Source organism: Ursus americanus, chromosome 14 (assembly GCF_024610735.1).
Source record: "Ursus americanus isolate L20-20 chromosome 14, mUrsAme1.1.p, whole genome shotgun sequence".
In the NCBI taxonomy this organism is placed as follows: domain Eukaryota; kingdom Metazoa; phylum Chordata; class Mammalia; order Carnivora; family Ursidae; genus Ursus; species Ursus americanus.
The window spans coordinates 42243559-42258104 of record NC_142140.1 but is presented as its reverse complement, the minus strand read 5'-3'; the positions used below and the strand labels follow the sequence as shown (position 1 = coordinate 42258104).

At 49.4% G+C, this 14546-nt stretch overlaps 1 protein-coding gene across 2 annotated transcripts in view; it reads left to right on the top strand.

The window, feature by feature from the left end:
- Window positions 1-14546, top strand: part of LARS2 (leucyl-tRNA synthetase 2, mitochondrial) — a 143753-nt gene that overhangs the window by 68168 nt on the left and 61039 nt on the right. For both annotated transcript variants that reach the window (XM_045778885.2, XM_087867111.1), the window contains one exon: window positions 14315-14422. In XM_045778885.2, coding sequence (XP_045634841.2) covers window positions 14315-14422 — 108 coding nt within the window. The remainder of the gene's footprint in view (window positions 1-14314; window positions 14423-14546) is intronic.

Sequence of the window (14546 nt, the reverse complement as noted above, 5' to 3'; positions counted from 1 at the left end):
GCAGCATGGCGAGGGGAGAGCAGGGGGAAGAGCGGGGAGTGCAAACCTCTGCACGGAAAGCAAAAGACATTCAGGGCCTGGTGGAGCGAACGCCTCAGTTCCTGCCAGCGGGGCGACAGTGGGAAGGCGAGACAAATAGAGAGCCGGCTTCCCATGTGAACTTTTCTAATAGATCTGTGGTTTCGATTTCTGCAGCTGCCTCCCGCAGGCCCTCAGACCCCGGGGCACTGTACGTAGGCCCCTCTCCGGCGTTGAGATGGGCATAATCATGCCCTGATGGTGCCGAGTCAGCCGCCACACCAGATTGGTGGGTATGTTGTCCAAGGTTTCAGGAATTACCCCGTAGCTGCTAGAATATCCAGAAAGTCCGTCTCCCCCTCCCATTTCCTGCCTGCTTTCCCCTGAGCTGATCAGTGCTCTGGCTTTTACAGACACCATCTTACTTAACCCTACGGCGTGCCTGTTAGCCCCATTTTACTGACAAGGAAACCGAGGCTCCCACTGGTAATAAGTAATAGCCCTGGGCTTCACATCCGGGTGCTTGAGCTCATAACCGGCAGTCTGTACCACTTCTCAGGGAGTGTGAATTCATTCATTCTTTCCCCAGATGTTACCGAGCACCTGGCCAGACCTGGGCCAGGTGCTAGCAGGGAATGTGGAGGCTGGTGCGGGGGACAGTCTCAGACTGGGGGGGCATAGCCCAGTGGGATCACTGTGACGATGCAGGCGAATGCAGGGGGGCGGTGAGAAGGAGCCCCAGGTCTGCCCTGTGCTCCAGGAAGGCTGCAAAGCGCAGAATGTCTGTCAGGGAACGTTTCATTGCCTTCCAGACGTGCCGGAAACTTCATGTCTCACAAGTATTTCCACGTAGAATTTCTGCTGGCAAGAAGCAGCCAGGCAACGATGAACCCTCATGAAATCAGGGAAGATGGGAGGGAAGAGCCCCCATTTCCCTGCCCCCTTGTGCCTCTCCTCTCCCCCCAGTTTCACCTGGGAGCTTGCGGGTGAAGTGGAGGTACCTTTCCCAGAACACACTGGTCGTGTTGGAGCCTGCAAAGAGTGAAAACACGGGGTGGGAGAGGCGAGGAGGTGAGGGAAGGGGAATGGGCTTTACGATAGGAGCTCTAGAGGCTGGAGCAGAAAGACAGCCCCAGAGGAGGCAGGGTGCAAAGCCCCAGTCTCCAGCACAGGCAAGGCTCCCCTGCCCTCTGGAATGGGGACCCTCGGGCACCCTGGTTCCAGTCCTGAGGCCTTGAGCTGCTTGTGAAAGCGTTTGGCTGTCTTCTGGAAATCGGGCCTGGTGCCCAGCTTTCTGCTCCTACCCTCACAGCCTCCGGCAGCCCCCGAACAGAGGCTGGCTCGCTGATGATGCTGGGAAATGTTTCTCCCTGACACCAACCCAGTCATCCCTGTGCTGCTCAGGAGGCTTTGCGAAGGGACTGGTCAGTGAGGTTTGACAACCGGGCCCTCCCCTGCTCCCTGCCCCCAAGAAAGACCCTTAGCACAGGGGGCTGCTCCTGTGTGTGCAGCCTGGGCCTTCACGGGGTGGGTGTAGGCCCATGTGAGAGGTGGGCTGAGGAAGCAGCGTTGCTGGGAACCAAGAGGAACCAGTGAGACACATTTGATGAGCTGTCCGCTTCCCTGCAAGGCCGTTGGGATAAAAAGCAGTAAGCACACTGGCCAGGGGCGCATTTAATGCAATGCTCGGGTTTATCTACCGTGAGGCTTTGCTCTTCAAAGCCCAGTGGCTTTAAAGCTATTATGACACCATCGCCACTGTGCCCCTCTTGTGGCCTTATGCCTCCTCGCTTACAAAAAATACGTTCTCAGCTCCTGAGTGGTAGGAGTGGCTGAGTGCATGCAGGCGCCGGACCCCGGAGCTCCGAGAGCAGCACTCGGGGGTACCCTGAGCACAAGCTTCCTACTGGAATTCTCCCCCATGCCCCGGCTGTCTCTCCTTTTGGAAAGCGCAGACTCTGCGCTCGTCCCCAGGATCTGCTTTTGACACCCTGTCTCACAAAACTAATTAGTTGTTAAATCTGCTCCTTCTTACATAATCTCTCTGACTTCTTTCTCTTCTCTGTATTCCCCGCCTCTCCCGGATCTTTCCTAAGCTGTACGGTGAATGCAGTCCCCCCACCTTCTGTGCTGTCCCCTCCGTACTCCTTGGGGTGATGGTTGGCCTTCTTACAGGGAGGGCCACCCCCTAGCCCCTGGGAAATCCTTCTGGATGGTAGTGGGCAGGGCCCAGGGGGTGGGGGAAGAGAGGCGAAAAGAAGGCATGTGCCTGGAGGCTGACATCTCCCCAGCGGTCCCCAGGCAAGCCTCCCGCTGCCTGGAGTGGCTCGTGGCCACAGCGGGGGGGGGGGGGGTGTGACACTGCTGGGGTGGGGGTGGGGGGTAGCTCTGCACAGCCCTTGGAGGGAACTCTGCCCAGAAGGGTGCACGTGAGTTGGTGCAGGGCATGGGCCCCAGCTCTGGGATTCCGAAACCCACAGTGTTTCTGGATGGTACCGAGATGACCCCAGCAATTAGATTTCCTCTCCCTAAACACGGTGCCTTCCTGTCCACCTCGGATAGGCCCCCTACCCGTGTCTGGCCACATCTATGTGCTCTCCATTAGCCCTGTTCCCTGTGAGCTTTCGTTTCCCTTTGCCCTGGCGCCCTGTGCCCACCCGTGTCCCTCCTGTCTGGGAACCGAGAACAGCCGTGCCTGCACAACCTCCCCAAAGCACCGCTGAAGGGGACACATGGGCTCCTGGTCAGCACACATGCTTGACAAACGAGAAGTTTCCATTTCTGTGTTGTTTTCGGGGTTTTGTTTCTAAGAGAGAAGGAATGACTGCAGAGGGAAAATGAAAAAAATAAGTTAATACCGTTGACCCTTGAACAACCTGGGATTTAGGGGTGCTGACCCCCCTCCTCTCCCCATGCAGTTAAAAATTCACAGATAACTTTTGAGTCCCCAGAAACTTAACTGCTCATAGCCTACTGTTGACCAGAGGCCTAACTGGTAACAGAAACAGTCGATGAACACTATTTTCTGGGTTGTATGTGTTATATACTATAGTCTTAACAATAAAGCTAGCTGGAGAAAAGAAAATGTTAGGAGGCAAAGATAATCATAGGGAAGAGAAAATACATTTACGGTGCTGCACTGTATGGACCAAACCCATGATGTTCACGGTCAACTGTAATATGCTTCTTAGGTTATATTGACAATGAAATAAATTTTAAATCTGATTAGGAAAAAATGAAGGCAGAACTGAACATGACGTCTTGCTCTTAAACCCTGACTGGGCTTTCTGAGCTCCTGGCCAGGTCCTTTTGGGGTGTAAGGACCTCCTTCCTTTTCGAAGTGTCCGCCTGGACCCCATGGGAGTAAAGAGATTTATTTGTGGGGGGTCCCTGGGCATTGCCGGGGAGGGCTGGTGAGTGTCACCAATGAACCCCTTTAGCTCTGGGAGACATTTGGATTTTAAAGATTTTATTTATTTATTTGAGAGAGAGAGAGAGACAGTGCATGTGGAGGGGAAGGGGCAGGGGGAGAGGGAGAGAGAATCCCAAGCAGACTCCCTGCTGAGCACGGAGCCCGACATGGGGCTCAGTCCCACGTCCCTGAGATCATGACCTGAACCATGGTTGGAGGCTCAAATCACTGAGCCGCCCAGGCGCCCCGACATTTGGATTTTAAAGCTAAAAGAAACTTGAGCAAACGGTGCACAGGCTCCCCCACATTTAGCCCACGGTCTCCCGTGCTTTTTAAATCCCTGCCCTGATCTGAAAAACAAATGCAAACCAGAAAACCCTCATGATTTGGTAATTACAAAATCAATATGATACCTAAAGACAAAGGGATCAGGCATTGGTTTCTCTTAAGCAGAGCACATCCTGCCTTCCTCCTGCTCCCCAGGGGTGCTCATGGCCAGCTCGAGGTGCCTTTGAAAATGACAGACCATTCCTCATTTTATGACTGAGGCCCCCAAGCCCAAGAAAGCCAGGACCCAGCTTGGGTCTCCTGAGACCCAGCCAGGTCTGCGTGCTCTCTTTCTACCAGCTCTTGAACACGGGTTCCCAAGCAACCAGGCATTTTGGGGCACGCGGTGCAGTCGGAGGGCAGGTGTTGCAAGAAGGCCAAACATTAGCCTGGTAGGAACTATAATAGGGCCAGAGCCAGGGCACAGATGGCCAGGTAATGGCAAGTACAGTGGATGGAGGTTTTCTGGCTTGTTCTTGATGGAATTGGCTTGCTGGCCTCCGAGCTGAAACGGTATCTTTTTGTGTCCTATCTCCTGTCCAAGGTCCTGTCTCTTACCCTGGACCTTCTGAGCCCAGCTGCCTGGGGAACAGGGACACTGATCCCATGGCCGCCTTGCTAGGAGGGAAGCAGGCATTAACAGCCATAGCCATCATCATGTGATAGTGTTTTGTTTTCAAAATCAGTGTCCCTTTCAGAGAAAGAGACAATTTTCCATACTATCTTTCCATTTCTCTGTTTTGTTTACTATTCCAGAGTGCCTAATTCTGAGTGTCAGATTTGCTCGAAATAAAGATTTAATCCTTTCTAGAGCTGTCATAAGTTGTGAACTCTGGCAAAATGCAAACTCCAGGAGTTTAAAAAGAGTATACTAGTGGCATGGTCTGAACTACGTGACTATCGCACGAGTACCCACCACCCTAGTACGTTTTATCAGCTGTAACACGTGACTGGCATTACATCTTATGCTCCGTAAGAAAGAAAAATGGTGTTGAAGGCACCATTGATTGTAAGACATTTGTGGGGCCAGTTTCAGCATTTGTGGGGAAACTGTGCATCTTTGGGGCATCTGGGTGGCTCAGTTGGTTAAATGTTCAACTCTTGATTTTGGCTCAGGTGATGATCTCAGGGTCCGGGGATCGAACCTGAGATTCTTTGTCTCCCTCCGCCTGTGCCCCTCCCCCAGCTTGTGCTCATTCCCTCTTTCTCTCTCTCTCTCTCAAATAAATAAATAAAAATCTTTAAAAAAAGAAAGAAAGAAAGAAAGAAAGAAAGAAAGAAAGAAAGAAAGAAAAAGAAAGAAAGAAAATATGCATCTTTGAATCAGTAGAAGATGGGGTATTAGTACGATGAAAAAATATGGAATAAAATATTAATAGTGACCTCCCTGGGGGTTTACATTGATTATGGGAAACTGTTGTTGTTCTTCGTGCTTCTTCATATTTTCCAGAATGATTATTATCATTTTGGTAATCATAAAACAAAACACCTGATAGCAGGGTTATGTCAGCATTTATTTACATATCTTCTGTACACCTGAGTGCCTTGGAAGGGATGGTCTTATGTTCCCGCAACTTTTCAATTTATGGGCAGGCTTCCAATGTGAAGGTAATTGAGCGGAATGTCCCCTGGGATCACTGTCCCCATTTTTTCCCCCCTTATTAGACCAATAAAAGCTTTCAGTCTTGCTCCCAAGACTCTGCTTTCCCGGAACAAAACCATCTTTCCAGGCAAGGGTAGCCTAGAGTCGCAGATTGGGCCGAGTACGGGGTGCGGCTGTTCCGCTGCTTGCTCCCTGTCCTGTGGGTACAGGACAGCCCCGCTTGTGTCCTGTCTACCCAGGGGCAGTGAGGCGACCTGAGTGGCCTCTGGGAATACGAAGCAGCCTCATCCAGACAGATGACTGCCGTTGGGAGAGTCTGTCCTCTGTCATCTGCATTCTTAGGGGTGGGGTGGGGACATTTCAGAACCTGTGCTCACCCCCTCTTGGAAGTTAGTGGAATTAGAACTGTTCTGCCAGAGAAGGGGTTTGCTTGGGTCTGAAGTGAGGAAAAAGGCTGCTAGGTGTGGCCAGAATTAATGGGGACAAGAGGAGATTCGCCAAAATGGCTGCCACCGTGCTTCCTAGTTTCCTTCCCTACGTCTGTCCCTGGTGGTTGCACCCAGAATACACTTCCTTCTGTCCAGCTACTTGGAAGCTATTTAATAGCACTTGGCGTGTCCCTCTCTTTGCCTCGGCTCTGAGATGCACACTTGATGTTCTTTCGTGTGGGCTGCTTGGCACCTCCTCTCCTCTGACCCCCGCAGTCCCAGGAACACGCACCTTGTTGGTGAGTCCCGTATCATCAGTAGGGTGCCTTGCTTAGACTGATTATCTCCCTTCGGGGTTAACAACACCTTTGCTGGAATTGAGACTCTTGCATAACACGACTGTATTTGCAAATAAATGTTTTGCCTTGAGATGCCACAGCAAATGGATTTTGCTAGAAATACACATCACCTTTCAGAAGAGAGGTGAAAACACAGCTATCGGAGGGAAGCGAGCACGGTAAACATCATGCTATGTGAGCTTTTTAATGCAGAAATCCTTGTGTGCAACTTCATGCCAGAGTCCATGCAGGAGAGGGAGACGAGGCTGTGGGGGAGTTGATCCCTCTAGAATATTCTAGAGGGGACATCTAGAGTTTCTAAAATCATCTTACTGCCTTCAGCATTTATTTTCCTTTATTACACCTCAAATACACACTGTGTCTTCGGTGTGATTACGCTGAAACAATCTCAAACACAAAAATAAGGACATCTCGGCAACACGATTAAGTTTTGAAAAAAGTGCATACGAATTTATAATTCAAACAGAATTGCTACTCAGATCACACTGATTCCGAATGGAGGCAGAATGGAAGAGAAAGATTTAATGACAAGACTTAATTAAAATGGGCACTTTTTAAAGTCTTGTCATTAAATCTTTCTCTTCCATTCTGCCTCCATTCGGTGTCCAGCTCTCCGGGCTCTGGTTTCTGGACTCTCTCCCTTAGTAGCTAATGTGTCCACTTCATTTCTCAGTTTGCCTAAACTTTTTTTTTTTTTTTTAAACCAAGGTCTTCTAAAGTGTATCATGTTTTTAAAATCGCTTCCTCTGGAATTCTTACTTGTGGTCGTGCCGCGCCTTGTTCTTAATGCTTTAGCCCACGTACTGTCCTCTCTTGGGAGGTATGGATTTATTCCTGGCATTATTTTTGCTTCTTTGAAGAAAGAGTCCAATTAGCCATGTTATATTTAATTCTCTTTTTATCCCAAGCTTTTTAGTGTTATTTCATCTTCGTCTTTCTCATTCCCGACGATGTTTGGGATCCCCGAAGCTTTTTTTTTTTTTTTTTTTTTATTGGATGCACGCGTCAGCCCTTCTCTTGTTGGTTCACGTTCTTAAACTCTGGCTCCTAGAGTTTGAGACCCACTAATGTACAGTCCTGTTTCGACTTCTTCAAGCATCTGCGTTCAGACGGTGCACCTGTGGAGCGACAGTGGCTGTATTTTCAGCCCTACCCTGCTGAAAATGATTATAAGCGCCCTTTGCAAACCACAGTACTTCTGTGTGTGCTGAGTAATAACCACAGGGCAACAGTACCATTTGCCTCGAGGTATTAATACAGTCATTATTTATAAAAATGGACTGAGAAGCCCATCCATATGGTTAATTTCTAGGTTTTGCCGGTGGAAGGAGTTGTCTTTTGTTTAATTTACATCAAGATACCTGAAAACAGCACGGGGGAGGGGGCGCAGAACAATAAAGGAGATCTGGGTAATTCATTATTTGGGGTCTGCCGTGGCCTTGGTTGAGTGAGCCATTTTTTTTTTCATTTGTTAAGTGAGGGGAGTTGAATAAATTCATGGCTGCCAAACCGCGCCGAAGCCTTGGGATTGATGGAGAGGGACCAGAGGACGGTTTAGCTTTTAGCTTTTAGCGCTTACATATCGGGTTCCCTCTGATGTCCTTGGAAAAGTGATTTCACTGCACTTTTTAAAAAGAGTCTCAAAACTTGCTCTTTCCCCAGGTTTGGGGATTCCGTGAACCGGTAAGATTTCCTCGCATTGAGTTGGCCAGGGTGGGAAAAGGAGGCACTGCCAAGTGTTTGCCAAATGTAAGGACAGGAGACGAGATGAATTCCATCGACTATTACCGTGATTGCCCCCAAGAGGAGGAAGGATTTATGATCTCAACCGAAACACCCAAAAAAGGAGATAAACATAGCCTACTTTTTTTAAAAAATTTTTTTTAAAGATTTTATTTATTTGACAGAGAGACAGCCAGTGAGAGAGGGAACACAAGCAGGGGGAGTGGGAGAGGGAGAAGCAGGCTCCTGGTGGAGCAGGGAGCCTGATGCGGGGCTCGATCCCAGGACCCTGGGATCGTGACCTGAGCCGAAGGCAAATGCTTAACGACTGAGCCACACAGGGGCCCCCATAGCGTACTTTAGATGAACAACTGCAGCATCATAAATATGTCCATAAATACCCCCACATTGCTCCTGGTCTGGCGGAGATGGGGGGGCAGCAGCGCAGGATGAAGGAGAGGTCCTTGGGGGCTGTGGGGCTGTGCTGTCTAAACCCCTGTTTATCAAAAGTCAGTGATGCATCCTGTGTCTGTGGGGATGAAACAGGGCTTGCTGGGTTGCTCTCAAGATGTTGATTTCATTTGCTTTGTTTTTTAAAAGTTCTTCTGGTTTTTAAAAATAGTCATAGATTTTGTTAAGGTTTTAAGCAGGTGTCCTTCCTCCTCCCCCTGGTAATTAGCGTATCAAAACATTCACATTTCATTCTATTCAAATCTTTTGTCCTCCCTGAGATCTGAATATTTTAAGCAAAGCACCTCCAACCAGAAGTGTTTCAGCCTTGACAATTCAGTCTAGAAGAAAAACACTATAAGAAGTCTTGTGTACTTACATGGTGGCTCGGTAATGCAGGGGAAGGGTGGGGTGTCAGGCGCAGTCAGCGTTGGACAAAATTCAGTCAACTATGAATTTTCTGTGGCAGGAAAGGCTAATTTGGGCTGTGGAGCTAATCTTCCAATCATGTAATGTGGGTTTTATCTGATGGAAAGACGTCAGATCCCGTGAGACCACATGTGGGTTTGCTTGGAAGTTAAATGGAACTTACTGATTATTGGAGAGGAAAAGCCGGGGGTCGTTTTCAGAGTTTATAATGCACTAGTTACGTGCCTGGGGGCATTTAAGAACCCCTAAATTGTTCCATAAATTGAAAAGCTTTCTATAACATGCAGCTTAATCAGAAGATTGATTACTGGCTTATTAATATAGTCTTGTTGTGATATTAATATGTAATTAATCTATTCAAGATTTTATACTTTTGTGGCAGTGATATCAAGGGAGTACGGTATCAGCTAATATTCTTCAGGATGTTGAAACTTTTTAAATCCATTAGTCTTAGTGAGGAAACATGGTTGCAAACAACTTCAGCCACAAACAAATGGATCAGAAGAGGATCGGGTTGCTCACAGTTGGTGGAAGGCCAGAGACCCAGACTTCGGCCAGATTCAGGACACGGCTAAGATCTTGCCCAGGAAAGATCTGGTTAAGCCATCACTGCTGTCAGTCCCAGGATCTTCGGCCTCTCAGGTCTGCTGTGGCATTTAAACCAGTTGCCCGAGTGCCTCGGGGTCCCCCCCTCTCCCCGGCAGTGTTCCAGGACTGTCCTGAGCCCCTGCTGTGATTGGTTACGCTGTTTCGCTTCCACAGAGGAAGAGAGTGGGCCCGGGAAAGCTTCCATCGTGGGTGGTGGGGCCCTGCCACTCACCCGTAGAGGATGGCCCCCAGGAAAGAAGAGCCTGCAGGTGCTGGGCAGCCGACGCAGTTCAGGTTCACTGTGCCACTGGGGAGAAAACTCGAGGAAAGTGTGTCCTAGTTAAATGAGGCCTAGGTCGTGTACTCAGGACCGGAGTTTTGGGCCGGGCTCCAGTTAGCTAAGTGATGGCGGGCAGATTGCTGAACCTCCCGGGGCCTCTGTGTCCTCATATGTACAGAGCGGGGGAATTGTACTGACAGCCTCAGCCCCATGACTCCATGACGAGAGGCCTCTTTCCAGCCATAAAATTTAAAAATAAATGAGATAATAGACGCAGGCAGAGCTGTCGTAAGCGTCTCTTCCAAGTTCAAGAAGGGGGAGTTGACACCGTCTGAAACCCAGACATGGGAGAGCTGAACGTAAGCACTTGGATGGCAGGGTGGTCATGGGGTAGCAGGTATAGGAGGGGACGGGCTTTGAGTGCTGCTTTCCCAGTGCACACCCCCCCCCATCCTTGTGGGGTGCACCAGGGGAAATTGCTGAGACTCATATTCTCGTCTGCGAGGTGGACTGGTGCTGGGTTGTGCTGTCGTGAACATGACACGTGCCTTGTCTTCAGTGTACCACACACGTAAAAGTGCCCAGGACGTAGGCAGGGTTCCACGGAGATCATTCCGTCCCTACGCGGGGGCTGGGGGTCCAGTTCCACTGCTTCTGCTCTCCCACTCTCGCCCCGGAGCAGAGGGAGTTAAATGGCAATTTAATGAGCATTTGTCCAACACAAGGCACGTGTCTGGGCTCTGGGCCAAGCCCTGCGTGGGTTCTAAAGAAAGACCAGAGAGCCGAAGCTGCCGCCTGCAGCCCGCAGGCCAGCCTTGCCCCGTGCCCTGCTCTCCGGGAGCCACACTGGGATCGAGAGCTGAGAGCTCTGCCGTCCCAGACTGAGTGAGTCTGTTTTGTGGTGACATTTTTACTGTAAAATGAAATGCAGATAACCGTGTAAAACAAATACGTAGCTTACTGATTTCTTTTAAAGCAGCCATCCTTGGAGGTCAAGATGCTGAATTTTGCCAACACCCCGGAGCCCTCCCTCTTTCCCATAAGACACGGCTTCCCAGGGAGCCACTGTGCTGTGGGAATAGGCTCTGCCTTACCTTTCTCTGTAGCTGTCACCCACACGTGCCTCCCTAGACTCAGGTTTATTCTTACCTCTCCCTTTCTTTATTTGATGATGCCTTCTAAGTGTCTTAATCTGCAGGTTTTCCTCTTCCTCCCTTTTCTTTTTCTTACACTTTACCTGTTGAAGTAGCCGGGCTGTGGGGCCCATAGAGTTTCCTGGGGTTTGCTGATTGGACGTTGGTGGGGCAGTGGGACATGCTCCTGTCCTCTGGAGCTCCTGGCGCCTTTTATCACACCAAACAATGTCTTCTGTCGCGGAAGGAGCTTGGTGACCATTTTGTAATTGAAGTGGACGGGTCCGTGGGAACTTTGGTATGTGATTCATTCATAATGGAGATACCACATGCCCGTGTCCTGTCCGAAGTTCCAACGCCGCTGGCGACTTTGAAAGAACCGACTTCTAGGAAAGCCTTATTTTTAGATGCAGTTCTCACCAACTCCCTCGGTTTCCTCTCTCACGCGTCTTCAGGACAGTGGATCCAAGATCGAATCCCAGGTCTCACCTTGCGCTCTGGGTTATACTAAAATTAGTTGTGCAGCTTTTCAAGTCTGTGCTGTCAGTAGCAGAAAATCTCCCATGTTTGTAATACTTGTTTTTGAGCGAATATTCTCAAACCATCGCATGCGTACGGAGCTCCAGCATTTCACGTTCTGTTTGTGTCAGCCAGGAAAGGGGAAGGTGGAGAAGCTGTTGTTTATCTGGAAGAGTCAGGAAGCAGGCTGTCTGGATCAGATCAGTATTCTAGCTCGCTGAGTGTTCTTCCGTACCCTGGGTACATGCGGTGAGGCCGTTTCCAAAGAAATCCAATCCAGCTAAATATATGTAAAACTACACATGGCCTATAGTTGAACTTTTCTTTGATGAGTCAAGATCTTATACTGTCTTCAGCCGTCACCATGAGTGATTTTTAGACACCCCAGAAGTCACATAAAAATAAATCTGGGGGCACCCTGGGTGGCTCAGTCAGTTAAGTGTCTGCCTTTGGCTCAGGTCATAATCCCAGGGTCCTGGGATCGAGCCCCGCATCGGGCTCCCTGCTCTGCTGGGAGCCTGCTTCTCCCTCTCCCTCTGCTGCCCCCCCTGCTTGTGGTGTCTCTCTCTGTGTCAAATAAATAAATAAAATCTTTTAAAAAAGCATTTTTTATCTTTCATAAGTAACAGTCCAGAAATGGGAGAAGCCTAGAATCACGTGTTGGAAGCGACCTACGAACACCCTGGGTGGTTGTGTCTCTGCCTTGAGGATTGTGCCGAGTGCCCCATCACTGGGTTTGTTGGTGGCAGAAAGGAAGGGGGCCTGCCTAGTCCTGGTGTGTGGTTGTGTTCAGAGGACAGCTTGAACTTGCGAGGCTTTCCAATGCTCTCCCTCTTCCATTTTGTCTGCTTTCCGTTTTCATGTTAGTGTAGCTCTGTTCCCTCTTTCCTTCGCTCGTCACTTGAGACTGACAGCCCTGCGGCAGGAAGGCTCGCGGTGTCACTGAGCAGCCGGTAAGCCGCGTTCCATGCAGTGCTGTTCCTTGCATCTTACTGGGGTCAGACACCCCATAGCCCCACGCATGGTAGGGGCTCCCTAGCTTTCATGCCCTCACCTGCGCCATTTCCCCATTATCTCTCTGCTTCCAAATTCCCTCTATTCTTCCTGTCTTTCTTTTCTGGAGCCTCGCTTTCCCTACCCACCGACTCCCGTGACTTTCCTTCTCCTTCCCTGGGGTTCATCCACCCAGTCTTTTGTATCGCTCCCTATTTCTCACTCTGCTCCTTTTCTTCCCTGCCTTCCCACTGTTTTTCTTTTCCCTTGCGTCACCTCCAGGACCCATGTCTCATTTTCTGTGATACTAATTGCATCTGGCATTGAATTTTGATCAGTTACCCGACTAAGAGCAGCAGACTACATGTGTTCATTGTTTAGACTTCATGGGAGGGACTCTGGCATACCCTGCTCTGCATATGCCCGCGCCCCCAGTGCCCAGATGAGGCCCTGGTGTGGCCGGGTGGGTGGCTAATACCTCGTGGTGAAATAAAGAAATGAATGGGGACGCCTGCGTGGCTCAGTCAGTTAAGCATCTGCCTTCGGCTCAGGTCATGATCCCAGGGTCCTGGGATCGAGCCCCGCATAGGGCTCCCTGCTCAGCGGGGAGCCTGCTTCTCCCTCTCCCTCTGCTTGTGTTCCCTCTCTCACTCGCTCTCTGTTAAATAAATAAATAAAATCTTAAAAAAAAAAAATGAACACACTGCTGGTCAGCTTGATGGGGTCCATTATCCACAGTTTCTGCCGCAGAAGAAATTTCTGGATCTTGAAGCTTCCAGACTCTATTAGGTAGATGAGACTGGATGGATAGACAGATGACGGGTATCGAAAAGGCTCTGTGTTGTTTATCACAACAACTGAGTGTGAATCTCTGTGCTGGAGGGGAAGGAATGCTGTTAGTAAGTGTGGGTTCTAGTCGTGACTCGTCCGCTCCGGCAGCCTCGCATCACAGAGCTATAGTCTCTCAGTGTAAGTTCACTGGCTTGAAAGTGAGCTGCCTTACCAGAGTGTGTGAGAAGAGATGTGTGTAAAAGCACTTTATGGATTACAAAACACTAGACAAGCATCATTATGAAGCCTGTCCTCATCATAATACAATCAGGAGTTTAAAATTGGACTCTTCACATTACAGATATGTGATTTACTCTTTTTTTTGGTTAAGGTTTAACCAAAGAGAGAGAGAATGTGTGTGAGCTGGGGGCAGGGGCAGAAGGAAAGGGAGAGAGAAAAAATCACAAGCAGACTCCCCGCTGAGCGTGGAGCCTGACGCAGGGCTCGATCTCAGCACCCTGAGATCATGACCTGAGCCGAAATCAAGAGTCTGAGGCTTAACAGACTGTGCCACCCAGACGCCCCTGTGATTTAGTTTTAAGTCCATCTGTTGAAGGAATGTGTCTTATCACCAAATGCTGAAGGATGGCATGGACTCGAGACCATAGACAGTAATTTATATAGAAAAGCCTCCCCGTTATAGGAATTTAGGACCAAAAGTAGACACACACATACACACAAAAAACCAGTGAGAATATATATGCACTTCTGATAGCAAATGTTTACACAAATCAGAGCGATGGTTTCCCTTACGCTGATTTTGATTTTTTTAAATGCAAAGATGTCATTTATAGTGTTCTATTTTTGATACAGCTGAGTTGTAATGTGCCCATCCCCTTGAGTTGCTTATCTTAGAGTTTCAAAATTCAGAAACTTGAACTTCTTTTGTTTAGTTCCCAGACTGTGGGAGAGAATGTCCTCACCGCATCCATCAAAGATGTTAATTAAGGTCTTTCCTCATTAATTTTCTCCTTTCCGCGAAACGTTGGCCCGCTCAGAATAGAGAAATCGGTCAAACCCATCTTGCTAAATTGAGTCATGGTGAGTGCATCTGTTTCCACCCCTCGCTGGGCTCCTCAGACTGGCACGTGGACAAGGAGAGGGCTGAATCCGGAGCCTCCTTTAATGTCCTGCTTTTTTTGACTTAGCACCCCCCCCCATCCTGTGCCGCCCCTTAAGTCAGCTTTGCCATTCCACCCCTCTTCTCTTGTTGTTCCTGCAGGCCATGCAGGACGCGCTGGCGGACCTTCCGAAGTGGTATGGAGTAAAAGGCATGCAGGCCCACTGGATCGGGGACTGTGTGGGCTGCCATCTGGACTTCGCATTGAAGGTGATCGAGCATAGCCTCTCCGTGGATTAAAGCTCACAGCTCCCCCTTCTGTGGTTTCAGAACTCACCGAGCAAACCAGTAGCGTCATCTCCAGTGTTGCAGTGGCCACATTTTTAAAGTGCAT